Source organism: Diceros bicornis, chromosome 13 (genome assembly GCF_020826845.1).
Source record: "Diceros bicornis minor isolate mBicDic1 chromosome 13, mDicBic1.mat.cur, whole genome shotgun sequence".
NCBI classification, from domain to species: Eukaryota; Metazoa; Chordata; class Mammalia; order Perissodactyla; family Rhinocerotidae; genus Diceros; species Diceros bicornis.
The window spans coordinates 31,413,782-31,430,648 of record NC_080752.1 but is presented as its reverse complement, the minus strand read 5'-3'; the positions used below and the strand labels follow the sequence as shown (position 1 = coordinate 31,430,648).

General features: G+C 38.7%; 1 protein-coding gene across 7 annotated transcripts in view; it reads right to left on the bottom strand.

The window, feature by feature from the left end:
- Window positions 1-16,867, bottom strand: part of VPS13D (vacuolar protein sorting 13 homolog D) — a 252,521-nt gene that overhangs the window by 112,090 nt on the left and 123,564 nt on the right. For all 7 annotated transcript variants that reach the window (XM_058552933.1, XM_058552934.1, XM_058552936.1 and 4 more), the window contains 5 exons: window positions 13,871-13,994; window positions 12,545-12,780; window positions 9,274-9,382; window positions 3,480-3,643; window positions 1,902-2,010 (listed from right to left, as the gene is read on the bottom strand). In XM_058552933.1, the coding sequence (XP_058408916.1) occupies window positions 1,902-2,010; window positions 3,480-3,643; window positions 9,274-9,382; window positions 12,545-12,780; window positions 13,871-13,994 (742 nt within the window). The remainder of the gene's footprint in view (window positions 1-1,901; window positions 2,011-3,479; window positions 3,644-9,273; window positions 9,383-12,544; window positions 12,781-13,870; window positions 13,995-16,867) is intronic.

The following is a 16,867-nucleotide window of genomic DNA, read 5'->3' as shown; positions in this document are numbered from 1 at the left end:
TTTAGTATTAACTTCTGGTCACTAAAATAAGGTTTAAAAAAAAGCACCCAAAGCCCTGTTTCTCTGAGTATTCTCATTAGGGCTTGCTTAAAAATCTGAAACATTCTGAGAATAAGGCAATTATCACTATCACTCTGCTTTCCAATAAGAAGCAAATTCTAGAGTTGGGAACCTCCCCAAACAGGCATATGGCTGGACAGAGCCTCTTGGAAAATGAAATAGGGAGCTAGGAATGTCATCTGATGCCCAGTTATTCAGGCCTTTGGAGAAAAGCACCTTCTTGCTATATGTCCCAAGTTAACTGAAAGTCTACAGGATGATGCTTATGAGAGAGCAAACACAGGGCTAGAGAAAACAATGGCTAGAGTGTCTAGATTGCCCTTTGCTAATTTTTAAATTCTGAGTAAGTAATGAAAAGGAAATGTAGAGCTGGGTTTATAGGACAGGTTTCAACACGGAGAAAGCTTTTTATGACTGCTTTAAGTTCAGAAAGAAAGTGCACACATAACCTTCTAAGGGCAGTGTCAGAAAATGTTTTAATGCCTTCGATTACTTTATTCGGAATAATAAGATTAAAACAAGCTTATTTCCCTAACCAAAACACATTCTGCTCTACTGAATACTACTGCTATTATGGGGTCATTCACAAGCAGAGAAATGATTAAATAGATTCAGGAAACAACAAACACCAGACAGGGATTTTTTGGGGGGGAAATGCTCCAAGAGAATCGGAATTACATGGACTTTAGAAACAAACCAGAAGTAAAATCAGGGTCAGACACGGAACCCACCAATTATAACAAGCCCTTTTTTGCCTCTAGAAGTCTGAATTGTATTGCTAATTGAAAATCACAAATCCATTCCAGATGTGTGCTTCATATAAGTACGCAGCTTGTCTTCGATAAAAAAAGCTCAGGGCAACGGAGATAAAGAAAATACATCTCACTAAATAGCAGTCAGAGGCTCCCTACAGTTTTGCACATTGCCCTGGAGAACACTCTCCCATTATGGAAGGACAGCCTGGTTTCCACCAGGGACAAACATACGAAGAGTTCTCTAGCCAGGGCCTGATGTTCTAGTGTTTTACCTTTTGGGTAAAACTGCAGGCTGAGGCAGAAGTGCACACACAGTCACCTGTGTCGCTCTGCCATCCGCCCAAACCTCTGAGACACCTTCCCACTCACTCATCTCAGAGCCACAGTCTCATTCTTGGCCTGAAGCCAGAAGGGCAGAAAATCCAAACTCTTGGTAATTTTCCAAACACGTATTTGCTTATAAAGCACCTGGGAGTTTATTATCGGGTAGACTGGCTGAGTAGACGACAGAGGAAATTGACCAGCAATCTTCATTCTGACATTTGCTACAGCAATTAAATGCTTATTTAGGCACCACTAAGAACGCAGAAATAAACAGAATCAAGAGCATGTAGACCCCATGATGATTACTCACCATCTCACAGAATACTTTACAAAAGGCTGTCGTAGCTATTATATTAACTTTACAGGTCTAAAACTAATCCATCTAACTTAGTGGTACGTATTTAGCTGACATTTTTCTTTCTTTCTTTTTAAAATTACACAGGCAGTTTACGTCATCAAAGGAAAAAAATCCAGATCAGCCAAGAAAAGAAAAATTCCATCACTCAGAGGATGGAACACCTGAGTTCACAATACATTTATTATATATCGCCTTCAAGAACATTTCCTATGTAAATACACGTAGATGCACAATAAAAGTTTCTTGACTTTCCTTTAACTAAAATGGAATAATATCGTACATATTTGCTCTATAATTATTTTTTCCCCATTTAACAACATATCATGTATATCCTAATTGAGACTTTGTTTCAAAGGAGGTTCAACCCCTGCTTGCTGCAACTGGAAATGTCAAAAACTACTGACCTGGACAACCAGCCCATGTAGCCCACAGGTCAGTCTTCCTTCTCGGAAACTCCATGTCTGAGTTGTGCTTCGCCTGCGATCAGGCTTTCTCAGCATCAGTGGCTCATATCTGGAAAAAGGAAAATGCAATGAGTCCTCTGAGTCAGATATTTCCAGCCTGAAGACATTGTCAGGATCATGGTTTTGCTCTTCTTCCTTCCAATATCCTCTGCCCTTAAAATCTAATGGGCAGTAAGCTTGAATCCTATGGCAGCGAGGTATCTCTTAATGAGGAATGAAGAATAAAACAAAATGGAAAAAACGAAAAATGGGACACAAAGTGATATTAAGACTTTAAAGATTCATAATACAACACAATAATATAAGTTCTTGCATTCTCACAATGATAAGTTATCACGCAGTATGAGAAGGGCTATCTGCTGAATATATTTTAAAGTCTTTTCAATAGTCTTTTTTCTGTTTTACTTCCAAGTTCTTTTATTTTATATTGGGTTTTAACTTGTAAGTCATCTAAAGTCATTCTGGAAGTAAATAACATATTAACTGGGGCTGGCCCGGTGGCATAGTGGTTAAGCGCACGCGCGCCACTGCGGTGGCCTGGGGTTTGCAGGTTCAGATCCCGGGCACGCACCAACGCACCGCTTGTTAAGCTATGTTGTGGCAGCGTCCCATATAAAGTAGAGGAAGATGGGCACGGATGTTAGCCCAGGGCCAGTCTTCCTCAGCAACAAGAGGAGGATTGGCATGGATGTTAGCTCAGGGCTGATCTTCCTCACCAAAAAAAAAAAAAAAAAAAAAGGTATTAACTGAAAACAAATACATTGAGTTTTATGGAGAAACTAAGGCATAGGCAAATAAAATAATTTATTCAAAGATAAAGAATAGGGGCCGGCCCGGTGGCGCAAGCGGTTAAGTGCACGCGCTCCACTGCGGTGGTCCCGGGGTTCACCGGTTCGGATCCCAGGCGCGCACCAACACACCGCTTGGCAAGCCATGCTGTGGCAGCGTCCCATGTATAGTGGAGGAAGATGGGCATGGATGTTAGCCCAGGGCCAGTCTTCCTCAGCAAAAAGAGAGGAGGACTGGTAGATGTTAGCTCAGGGCTGGTCTTCCTCACACACACACAAAAAAAGTAAAAAAAAAAAAAAGATAAAGAGTAGATCTGAACCCAAGGAATTAGTCAGAAAAACAGATATGGTTCCTCTTTTAATTTATTTCTGCTTTTGAAAGATTTAACAAAATTCTTAGAAAGATTAAAAATAAGAAACTGTTCACTTCTAGGGAGTAAGGTAGATGAAACTTTGGGTCAGAGAGACATTGACTTTTCATAACATAGCCTTCTTACTGTTTGAATTTTTTTTAACATCTGCACAGTCATTTCTATAACTTAAAAAAATAAAATGAAGGCCCAATATTCATATTTTGGAACATGACAGGTTTCTGTCATTGAAGAAAAATACAAATATAAAAATACAAATTCTTACTTCATTTATAGAACTCTCCCTTTCTGGTGTAGATTTCCTCTGAGTCTGAATTTGAAAGCAATGAATTTGAATCAAAAGCTGCCTAGAAAATTACCTGTTGTCAGTCACTGCAGCCAGACCAGCAATATCTAAGATGGCAGACCCCTCGGTAGAGCGGGCTGCTGAGGGCTTATTGGGGTTGTGAGGCACCGAAGAGCCCTCATGAGCCAGCATGCCTGTTCCAGTCATCCTCCACAGCTGAGAACGCTTCCCTGGTTCCTGTTGGGCAGAGACAGAAAGAGCCATCATGTGCAGCCCCAACTTCATATAAGGGCTTCAAGAGCATCACATAAGGGCTGAATAAGTTCTCAAGTAGGAACTGCACTAAAAGACATTTTTCCACATTATATAAATGCTTAATTCAAACTTCCATTGTTGTTAATCCCTAGTTGCACTTAGGATGAAATATGCTAACTTCTTGAACCAAAAAATCAAAAATTACAAATAACGTAAATTTTAAAAATTTATTCTTTTCACATATGTAATATTTTCTGAGCAAACTAGTCAGTTGAAGTTCAGTCTAATCTCCACTCGCTAGCCATGATAATTGCTGTTCCAGATGATGACTCTCGGTGCCCTTACCTTAAAGAGTGATCCGATTATATGAATTATATGAAGCATATATTATGTTCTCAGTATTGGATCATTGGTAATCCTCATAACTGGAAGACAACAGAATTTACCAGAGGTCCTCTCCCCTCCCTTGTTTATAATGGAAGTATACTATATTGATGGTTTCCAATTTACAAGCTGATTGTATTCAATTAAGTTGATTGTATTCAGAGGTTACAGTAAGTTGACCGCTGTTAATTCTAAATACATTTTCTCCCTAGGAATATTTTATAATAGCACTTGGACTTCCAGGTCAATCCATGGTAGTCTATATAGTCCATTATACATAAGAAGTAACAATAATAAAATAATACTTATTGAGAAGTTACTATGTGCCACCACTGATCCACAGGATTTACATGTGGTAACTCATTTAATGCTCAAAAACAATCTAATGAGGTGTATACTATTATTATCCCTAGTTACAGATGAGGAAGTTAAGACAGTGAGACGAAGCTTCCCCGTAGTCACATAACTAGTAGGTGGTGGAGTGAAGATCTGAATCTCCACTGCCTGATTCCAGAGCCGACCAGCTTAACTGCTCTGCTACACTGCCTTTCTGACACAATCTGTCGAGCTCCATTTCAGTAACACCTAACCATCTGGAATATTCTTTCTTGGGAGAGGTATATTTCAGCTAGACCTGTCAGGATCACATCTACTCTCACCAGGTGGGAGCTCCTCCAGACACTTCTGCGTACCACAAACTTACCCACATGCTGCCCCTGAGTTGGAAAGACAGCTTTTGCATTACATTTAAAGTAAAAATTAACAAAGTATTATGGATGCTGGAGTCAAATACTAGGATTTGAAACCCAGCTGCACCATCTACTAGCTGAGTGACCTTGGATAAGTTACTAAATCTCTCAGACCCTTTGTTTCCTGATCTGTCAAGGGGGGAAATGAAGCTCCCTCTTAGGGTTCTTGTGATAAGCATAATAAATACAAGGCACTTAGCGCATGCTTGGCACAGGGTATGGCCTCAATCAATGTTTGCTATGTTATTATATCTCTTTATATAGCACGTTATGTACGTTATCTTAGGTGATCCTTCTCACAAACCTGGGAGACCAGTAGGAAAATGAGGCTCAGTGACGAAGATGAAATACTGGATATCATACATCTTTACGTGGCAAAGCCAGAACTCAAACCTAAAAAGCTAGAACGCTCTCTCTCTCCTGTGTGCCCCTTCCTCCTAGGTCTGTAAAGGGAGAAGAAACTGAGCTGCACTTCTTCACCTGCAACCCCCACATGCTTACGTCTGTTCACAGTAAGAGAATACATCTATCCACAGCACCAAAACCACACAGAAAAGCATCTCAATTATCCTGCAGATGTTTCAGAGTAGGAATCAAAGCACAGACGCTCACGGGAAACCAAGTTTTCATACATGGTTTCCTCTACTGCCTACCCATATGTATAGATTCATCATAGTTGGAAACTACCAAAATTTTCCACTTAAAAATCTATGTACCATTCTCCTTCCAGTTCCCTGCCCCCTCTGCCCTCACAATTTAGTCCTAAAACCTTTAGATGAGACTGAGGAAGGTAGAAGTCCATGGGGGCTGTGTGAGTGTGTGTGTGTGGGAGGCAGGGGAGAGGGGTTGTTGTGGTGGCCCAGCCCCAGAGCAGGGTGTTAAAGGCAAAAATGGGTGACGATCCATCCATACCAAGGGGTTGGGGAGGGGAGCCTAGTGTGGGTTGTCAAAGACAAACAGAGGTGAGGAGGACACTGCTGCGACAGGTGGGGGTTGGAGGGGGAGCTGCCCCTCCATGTGGAGATCAGAGCCCAGGCCAGGTAACAGGGTGTGTCCACATGGGGGCAGGAGAGCAACTGTGGTGATGGAAGCTGGGTTACATTCAGGGGAACTGATCAAATTAATAAATATATTCTTAGTGCTGGACAAGGGAGTTACATACATATGAAAAGCGAGAAAACAAGAATGAACTTTGTGATACTGGACTGGAACTGCAAATATCAGTGTGAACTGCTGGTTTTTAATATACAAAGATTTAGAAATATGTATACTATATAAATAAACATATATGATATGCATATATACTATGTATATATATTATATATGTGTGTGTATGCATATATATGTCATGTATACATAAAATCTCTAGCTCTGTCCCGAGAGCCTGGAAACAGTGACACCATAAAGCAACAAGTGTACCTAATGTACAAATCTTAAGTTTCTCTGATAAAAGGGATTAGGGCTCCTTGAGGAAGCAGCAAATTCAAGGAATGCCGCGAGGAAAGTACCAGATGAGCCCAGAGTAACTTGCTGTGTCAGAAAGTAAGGAAGTACTGAAGGAATGAGGGGCATGTGTCAAAAGGACACAGAAGGTTAAAGGAGCTCCCACTGGCCAAATACGAGAATTGAGCATAAAAATAAATACTGACAGTTAACAGATAACCCATTAAATAAAATAGGAACCCATAGTGACATACATAATGCTATGGACTGAACTGTGCCCCCCCAATTCTTATGCTGAAGACCTAACTCAAATTGTGATAGTATTTGGAAATGGGACCTTTGGGTGATAATTAAGTTTAGAGAGGTTGTGAGCATGGGGCTCTCTGATGAGATTAGTGTCCTTATAAGAAGAGGCACCAAAGAGCTTCCTTTCTCCCTCACTTGGCCCCACTCTCTCTCTGCCATGTGAGGACACAGTGAGAAGGTAGAAGTTTATAAGCCAGGAAGAGGGCCCTTACCAGGGAACCGAATCAGCCAGCACCCTGATCTTGGATCTCCCAGCCTCCAGAACTGTGAGAAATAAATTCCTGTCACTGAAGTTGTCCAGTCTATAGTATTTTGTTATGGAAGTCCAAGCTAATACATACACATACATACATATATAGAAAATTCGATGAGGAACAGGATATTTACATGGTCTCAAAGTACCTCTCCACAAAATATTTACTAAATACAGAGGGAAAAGAGAAACTTCACAGTGGAGGAGGCTGGCAGACATCACCTTAATCAAGTGCTAAAGTTAACGTCACCAGTAATAGGACAAACCAAAATCACAGCGTCACTTCTATAGAATTTCTGCCAACTTTTCTGTAAATTTGAGATTCTTTCAAAATAAAAAGTAGAAAAAACAAAAAACCCAACCAAACAAACAAAAACTTAAGATGTCAAACTTTCTACTCTTGGTTTCCAGGTAAAAAGCGTAGGTCCATTTCCTAATGCCAATTCATAGAACTTTGTTTTAAATGTCAATGTAACTCATTGATCATCTACCCTCCTATTTACCAGTTTTCATCCTCATCAGGTGAAATGTTGTGAAAATGTTGTGTAAATTATAAAGTCTTACATAAAATATCTTTTGTTATTTAATTAAAAAAAATCTGTTTTTGTCTGCTTAACAGTCACCTAGCCCTTGGAATTACACATGTATTTATTATTCATGTTTTGCTGACCACACCTGGTGATCATATCCCACTTGATAAATCATCTTTCTCCTGAGTTGGTTTTCATTCACTAATATCCTCATCAACTGGAAAATTCAACAACATCCAACATCTTTTCTGAGGGCCCTTCCATTTGTTTTTTCAGTTCACTTGCTGTGTGTCAGACTTGCTACTTCTTTTATTTTTAGATTATTGCTTTCTAAAATTTTTTCCAAAATTCTCAATAAATGCTTCAAAAATTGTCTACTTTCAATTACCATGCCTCACGGTCTCCTTACTCCTCACCATTCTCAAATCTCATTTTTCTTTACTGAGGAAGATTCGCCCTGAGCTAACATCTGTGCCAATCTTCCTCTTTGGCACAGAGGTGGATATAAGCCACCATCACAGCATGGCCACTGATAGATGAGGGGTGTAGGTCTGCACCCGAGAAGCGAACCCAGGCCACCAAAGCGGAGTGCGCCGAATTTAATCTCTAGGCCATGGGGCTGGCCCCAAATCTCATTTTTAAAATGTATCTCACACGTAAGCCTTATATAAAAGTGTGATAACATTTTAAGCAAATTTGAATTATGTGACTTTGAACGGTGTGATATAAAAATACATGTAGAAGTATTATCAATCCTAAGATTGATAGATGGACGAACCTTGACAACATTGGGCTAAGTGAAAGAAGGCACTCATACAAGACCATTCATGTGAAAGTCCAGAATAGGGAAGTCTATGGAGACAGAAGGTAGATGAGTGATTGAGGGCTGGGGGGTGAGGGGCTTATGTGGATGGTAGCTAAAGGACACAGGGGTTCTTCTTGAGGTGATAAAAACACTCTAAAACTGAGTGTGGTGATGGTTGCATGTATCTGTGGATACACTAAGAACCATTGAATCGTATATTTTAAATGGGTGATTTGTATGGTATGTGAATTATATCTCAATAAAGCTGTTAAAAATATAAAACTGAATTAAAAACACATGTATTAAAGTTTTGTTTGATGCACAAAATTTGAAATAATTTGAATCTATCCTCCCAATTAAAAATTTGATAAAAGTTGTATAACCTCAAAGCCAAATGAATCATAAACAATCTAGATTCCTGCCTTACACGATACCACTTTAGGTGATAAAAAGGCATATTTGGTCAGCATTAGGGTCACTTAGGTGGTAAACAGACATCTTCTGTCAGGGTTATTTTTGGATTATCTTCAGGAACACATCCTTCAGGTCAATGTGTTTCAAATAATTACATTTGGTGATCTCCCTCCTCTTAAACTAACTTCTGCACCTCTGTGTTCTCAAACATCTTTCATTCTGAAGTTCGATCTATTTATTACCAGTCTTGTCATTTGTAATAAGTATTTCTGGCTAAATTTTACTGTCTTTCTCTCTATACCTAAGTCTATTAGCATAAACGTTTCCCTAAGGTAACTTGAAACGAATGTCAGCATATAAAGGGAAAAAAAAGTCAATCTGATAATTTTTCCATTCAGTTTAGGGAAAAGTAGATTAGGGGAGTGTTACAACAGAAAAAGAGTAATGAAAACGACAAATCACAAATTCAAAAAAAAAAAAATTCAAGAACTAAGTTCTCCAAAAAGGGCATCGAAGATGAGAAGGGCATGGAATTCCCAGAGCAGGTGATGGACTTCCCAGAGCAGGTGTCCTAGGACAGTGGGAAGGACACCAACTAGGGCAGTCACGACTCCTGAGGCCTCGCCCTGAGAAAGTCATCCAGCCCAAGCATCCATTTCCTCAGCTGCAAGATGCATTGCACCAGACGACCCAAGTGCTAAAAATCTCCAATTTCTAAGCTATCTTACCTTCTTCTTTAAAATGACTCTTTGTGTCTTTGGAGAGACGTCCAAGACAAGCTCAGCACAGGTAATGGCCTTGTTGGAAGCCACAGGCCTTCCTGTCCCCTCCTGTAAACTAGAATTTAAAAAAACAATAATAATAATATGTACACACACATACATATGTACACGTATATACATATACTCACATATGTACTCAAGTACTCATAAGCAAATGCCTAAAACCTCTATCATAAAGAAGAGAATTTTTTTTAAATCACAGAAGAAAAAGTCTAACTCAACTGCAGAAAATTCAAGGTTGTCGTGTTTTCCTGTACAGTTCAAAGATTCATTTGTCAGAAGACATACTCTGACATGTCCCCTCTCCTGATAATTTTAGTGGCTTAAAATTTAGAGATAAAAGGATGACTATATATCTTTAGAGGAAAAAAAAAAAACACAAAAAACCCCTACTAAGCCAGACATTCCAAGGGTCCAAGAATTTGTTCGACTCTTTGCCAGGCAGAAGATCAGCCTCATTGCATCCCCAAGTCTTGGCAAGAAATCAGAAGTCCCTTTAGGATGAAAAGAAACAAAGCCTTCATAATCACCTTCCTCCAATCCAATCGTGTTGTGTTTCACTGTGGCTTAAGAATCCTAAGCTTTATGGAATGTTGCAGCCTAGCTACACTTTGGGGTATTTTGATGAGGTTTTATTTAGATTATTCTCCTGTTTCCACTAATCTCTATCATCAAAAAAAGGACTGATAAATTCAGAGTTAAAAACTAGTTTTCATGACACCAAAAGCACAAGTGACAAAAAGAAAAAAAACAGATAAATTAGAATTCAACAAAATTAAAAACTTTTATCCTTCAAAGGACACCATCAAGAAAGTAAAAAGACAATCCATAAAACATGAGAAAATATTTGCAAGTCATATATCTGATACGAGATTTCTATCCATATTATATAAGGAGCTCTTAAAATTGAACAATAAAAAGGCAAAAAAAATCATATTTAAAAATGGGCAAAGGATTTGAATAGACATTTTTCCAAAGAAGATATACAAATGGCCAATAAGCATGTGAAAAGATCCTCAACATCATTAGTTATTAAAAAAATGCAAAGTCAAACCACAATGAAATACCACTATACACCCAGTAGGATGGCTACAATTAAAAAAAAAACAACAAAAAACAGAAAATACGTGTTGCTGAGGATGTGGAGAAATTGGAACCCTTGTACATTCCCTGTAGGAATGTAAAATGATTCAGCTGCTGTGGAAAAGAATATAGCAGTTCCTCAAAAAGCTAAACGTAGAATTACCATAGAACCCAGCAATTCCACTCCTAGGTATATACACAAAAGAATTAAAAACAAGTACTTAAACAAACACATGTACAGGAACGTGGATAGCAGCACTGTTCACAATAGTGGAAAGGTAGAGACCACACAAATGTCCATCAATGGATGAATAGACAAACAAAACATGGTCCATACATACAATGGAATATTACTCAGCCATAACATGAATGAAGTACTGACACACGCTACAATGCGGATAAACCTTGAAAACATTATGCTAAGTGAAAGAAGCCAGACACAAAAGGCCACATATTTTATGATTCAATTTTTGGAAATATCTGGAACAGGTAAATCCACAGAGACAGAAAGCAGATTGGGGGTTGCCAGGGGCTGGGAAAAGAGGGTAATGGGGAGTAACTACTTAATGGGTTTGGAGTTTCTTTTTGAGGTGATGGAAATGTTTTGGAACTAGATAGAGGTGGTTGTACAACATCATGAATGTACTAAATGCCACTGAACTGTTCACTTTAAAATGGTTAATTTTATGCTACGTGAATTTCACCTCAATTTAAAATAAAAAACAACAAAAACAAAACTAGTCTTCTTCCCCATCATTAATTCTCTCCTAAAATGCAAGAAATGGTATCTAATATACTCCGAAAGACAGTTCAATCTCTCAGCACACCAAGATTCCCAAGAGCTTCTCCTGTTCTCTGCTCCGTATCTGCTCAACCCATTAAACTCATAATCCTCCATTAGGATTCTCAGTTAAAGAGCTTAGTAGCTACTGGAATTTAACATAAGCACATAAAGAGAAAAACATGATTAGCAACCAGACTGGGAACTGGTTTTTCAGGCACTAAAACCTTAAGCACGTCACTCTGTTGAGTGCCATAATCTTCAAAAAGAAACAAACAAACATGACTGACTGAATTCTATCAAGATAACCATCCCAGCACCATCATTAACAAACAGAACTGCTAGGAACAAGGAATGGCTCTTCTAAGCAAAGATGCCCATTCAGTTCATCACCAGTGAAATCTGGACTCCAGGTAGATGAGAGAGAGAACGCACACACTCAGAGTTTATTTTGTGGGACTCAGGCACATACAAAAATATCACTCGCAAGCAAAATTATTCAGAGCATTTTGGAAAGGAATATGACTTTAAATATGCTGTTCATCAGGTGATTTATATTTGTAATGCTAAAGATTCAGCTATTTTCCCTGCTTCTTCACCGATAAACTTTAAAATTGGTCTTGTAACCAGCACAGAAACAACATGTAAACCAGATTTACATGTTGGTGGAATGACTGCTTTTTGAAAGCCCAATGTTTTGAATCTCCACGTGCAAATCTATATCCCAGTCTATCAGCAGAGTTAGAGTGAGCTTGCCATTCCTCAACCGAGCTGTCTAAACACAACTAGTCACACGACAGTGAGGCTTACATTCTAAGGCTACTGGAAGCACTGTCAAGTTAAGCTCCTTTGCTTGGCTTTAGGTGAACATTAAGACAGACCCTTAAGTATCTGCTTAATCAGCATTCTCAACGGGAGAGGGGAGTCAGAATGATGATTTGAATAATTATGATGAAGATTAGTCAGTTTCAAATAAGTAAAGAGGTAAAATAAACTTTAAAATAGCAGCAAGAAGTTTAAAAACACATAAAAAAATAACATCTTAGAGCAAGAGGAATTTAAGATATTATAAGAATAACACTTTATAGGAGGAGTTGTTAAATACTAGAATGGATTACTGGCGAGATCTTCAAAAAGAGAAGAGTCTTCCCTCTCTGGATAAATTTTAATCTAGCCAGAAGACAGGGGTTTAGACTAAAGACCTCTCAAAATACACTTTGAGCCTAGGATTTGGTAAAGAATGGAAAGAATCTTCCTTCATCCTTCGGCCTCCTGAGAACTGCTTAAAATTTAAAACCAGTTAATAATTAGAACCTTCTGCTTTACAAAAAAAGTAATTTGACCCAGAATTACCCAGAGAATGTATATGTAGCAGCGATGTAAATGAAATTTTCATAATAAAGCTGTCGGTTATCCTGGAAATCATTCATGTTGCAGTTGATCTCAGAGGAACCTGCCCCTTTAACAGTCAGAGTGATAAAAGGTGGCAGGGTAGGTTCATCCCAGGCATAATCCAATGAAGTCATGGGCTTCACTTCAGTTCGGAGCCTGGGTTCGGCTACACCATGCTGAGTAAAGACAACCGGGACCTACAGTAACGGCAGAGAGGATAAAGATGTTCGCTCATTCAGAGTGATATTATTGGAAAGTGATTCACTGCTTCCTAGGTTTAAGTTCCAGTTCCTTCTCAAATAAATCCTACACAGCATAACCACAAGTGAGGTTCATCACCTCGCCTCTTCAAATGCCTATCTAATCAACTTCCAAATCGCAAAAAGCCCACCATTATGGGCTACAGCCTGTTGGGAAAAGGGCTTTAGGGAGCTTTGCCACACCAAAACCTAGGAAAAGCAATTCTCTGCTTTCAATGGCATCTCATGCCCCTGTGATACACTTTGAACCAGAAAAGAATGGAAATTTTGGAATTCAGCTACAGAAAGTCACATATTTTAAGATGTTGTTGGGGCTGGCCTGGTGGCACAAGCAGTTAAGTGTGCACACTCCGTTTTGGCGGCCCGGGGTTCACAGGTTCGGATCCCGGGTGCACACCAACACACTGCTTGTCAAGCCATGCTGTGGCTGCGTCCCACATAAAGTGGAGGAAGATGGGCATGGATGTTAGCTCAGGGCCAACCTTCCTCAGCAAACAAACAAAAAAAAAGAGGTGGATTGGCATCAAATGTTAGCTCAGGGCTGATCTTCCTCACAAAAAAAAAAAAAAAAGAAAAAGAAATAAGATGTTGTTATTCAATGGCATAATTAAAATAGAATCTAATGAGTTCCATGTTGGCTGTACTTGGAAGATTTATAAAAACGCTCACAGTAACCAAGCAACAGTAGAACTGCCCATTCCTACTGTCACTGGGCAATCTGATTCTGATTCCTCTCTCTGTTTGTATGGAATGTCTACAGAGGGTACCACGTCCACCAAATAATCTAGTCAGAATAAGTTTTGGGGACTGAAAAGTCACTTCTGGACAAGGCTGCCCAGCAATGAAAATAACCAGCAGGAACCACCTCCTAGGGGTAAGGATTTCTAGGGTTGTCCAGCCATAGAGATCCTTGTAGAGCTTCTTTTAAACCCAAGTTTAAAATGTATCATCATTAACTTAAGGGCAGTACATACTCTACCTTCCCACGTATGAAACAGCCAAACTGGCCCTCAACTACACTTGATACCTTAGAGAAGTTGTCGATTCGGAAAGGAGGGGGTAACTGATCCGTGTCACTAAAGGAGATCCTATAGGTAGCTCCTCGGAGAGTAATTTCCACGCGCAGGAAGAAGCATTTTCCCAGGGTATCTCTGCAGAAAAAAAGAAACAAAAGAGGCTGATTAAAATGGAGGAAACAAGTTACAGTTCACTTTCTTCTCATACTTTGCACAATCACAATATTGCCTGGACCTCAATCAATACCACTGTGTGCTCTTTGATCACACTAAAAAAGTAGAAATTGACAGTATAATCAGACAGTAAAAAAGAATTCATTCGAGCAACTTTTGAACAGCACATGGTAACTGTACAACAAGATCTACAAATTATACTTAGGGCGTTTGTTTTGGGTAACAGTGTCAGTGTAGCAAATGAATAAATATTGGTTGAACTACATAAAATTATTGATATTAGACTACTTTTCACCTAGAAAAAGAACAATTTCATATGGTTCAAACTAATATATCAATGTTATTGATAATCTGAGCTCTCACTGTAGGATGAGGAAGGTAAGGAAGAATACTGTGGTTGGAGGTACCAGTATGTATCATAATTTTTATGTGTGTGTATTTATATAAAGATATACCACTGGAGAGAAAAGAAAGCTCTTCTTCACAGAAATATATCAGGTAATAAATGCAGAAGAAATGAGAGAACTAGATAATTACCATTTTGTAACCACCAATGTAATAACTGATTCAGGTAAGAACAATCAAACCACTGAGTGAAAGGATTTTGGGAAACAACATACACAGTCTCATATTATCGCCCCAATGGACTACTTTTATTTACAAAGAAGAAAAGGTAACCTTAGAATAAAGAGACCTGGTGGATAACACCTTAACCAAGTGATGATCGAATTTAGCAACATCAATAATGGGACCAACAGACATCACAGGCCTCCTGATGGGATGCAATGTGAAACACACACATAGGTAGTATTCTTACCAAAAATGTTTGACCCAAATCTATATATAGGAAAGTATCAGAAAAATCCAGAAAATAGGACGTGCTACAAGAAACTGGCTTGGACTTATTAAAAATGTCAAGGTCAATAAAGACAAAAAAGAGACAGACTACCCTAGATTAAAGCAGATGAAACGTATCAGCCAAATAAAATGCACGATCCTTGACTGGCTCCTAGATCAGGGGAGGGGGGCTGCTGTGAAGGACATTTTAAAGGACAATTTATTAGAAAACACATCAATATTAAATTGCTTCAGTGTGTAATGATATTTATTTAGACAAATGTCCTTGTCTTTAGGTGACAAATGAAGTTTTTATGGCTGAAGTACTAAGATGACTTCAATTTACTTTCAAATGATTCAGAAAAAAAGTAGGCATGTGTGCATGTGTGGAAAGAAAATAAGAACACAGCAAAATGTTGAAATGTAGTAAATCTAGATAAAAGATACAGGAATGTTCATTGTACTACTGTTACCAGTTTTCTGTAGGCTTAAACTATTTCATCATGAAAAGGTGGGGAAAGTAAAGGAAAGTAACAGACGGCATAGGTCTGTGCTCAAGAGTTTAGGACTGCACACAAAAACGATTTCAAAAGGGTTAACGAAGGTACACAACTCATTTTCTTCTCCTATCTCTACACCTTTTACTGTCTTTCTTTCTCTCTCTTTTTTTTTAAAGTAATCATGAGTAACTTTTTTGCTTAATTCCAAATTGGCTTCCTCTTCTCACACAACATATCTGGGCTGCCTCCACCCAGGCAGTAGTAGAGATACTCTAGATACTCTACTACTCTAGTAGTATCCACTACTAGAGTCGATACTCTACCACTCTAGTAGATTGGGATAAATCAACAGTGGTTTTAGCTGCAGAACTCCTCACTTTCCCCCACCCCCTCCAAATGAAATCTTGTAGGGAACCCAGGATACTAACAGACAAGAGTTCTGGCTGAAGCAGGGATAAGGGCACTGGAGCCCTGCTTACTTGACTCCCTTGGCCTCTTAAGTCACCTCCTTAGACCAGATGACTCCTAAGAACGCAGCTTAAAAACCACTATACCAGATGCAATTAACTCAAATAAGGGCCAGGGCAAAGATAATTTTAAAAGGCACACTATTGAAAGATAGAGAAAAAAAACACCGAAAAACCCTCAGATAATGCAATTTTTAAGTCAAATACAGATACTGCTTTGGATCATCTATTATTAAATTAGCCATTATTCTGTCCCCTTTATAATAGTGTTCTCAATGGAGAACTAACCGTAAAGTATAAAAGATTAAATTTTGCTTCTAAATGCATTAAAATAGCACTGATTTCAGTGTCTTTAGCTTCAAAAGCATTTGATGAAAGAAATTAAAGAAGATACAAATAAATGGAAAGGTATCCCATGTTCATGGATTGGAAGACTTAATACTGTTAAGATGTCAATGCTACCCAAAGTGGATCTTCAGATTTAATGCAATCTCTATCAAAATCTAAGTGTTTTTTGTCCAGAAATAGAAAAAAGTTCACCCTAAAATTCAGATAGAATCTCAGTGGATTCCAAATAGCCAAAATCATCTTGAAAAAGAACAAAGTTGGAGGTCTCACACTTCCTGATTTCAAAACTTATTACTGAACTCCAGTAATCCAAACAGTGTAATACTGGCATAAAGAAAGACATATGGATGAATGGAATAGAGAGCCCAGAAATAAACCATCACATATAGAGTCAAATAATCTTTGACAAGGGTGCCAAGACCATTCCACAGGGAAAGGAGAGTCTCTTCAACAAATGGTGCTGGGAAAACTAGATACCCACAAACAAAAGAATGGAGTTGGACCCTTACCTTACACCATATACATACAGTAACTCAAAATGCATCAAAGACCTAAGTGTAAGAGCTAAAACTATAAAACTCTCAAAAGAAAACACAGGGAAAAAGCTTCATGACATTGGACTTGGCAATGATTTCTTGAATATGACATGAAAAGCACAGGCAATAAAATAGATAAGTTGGAC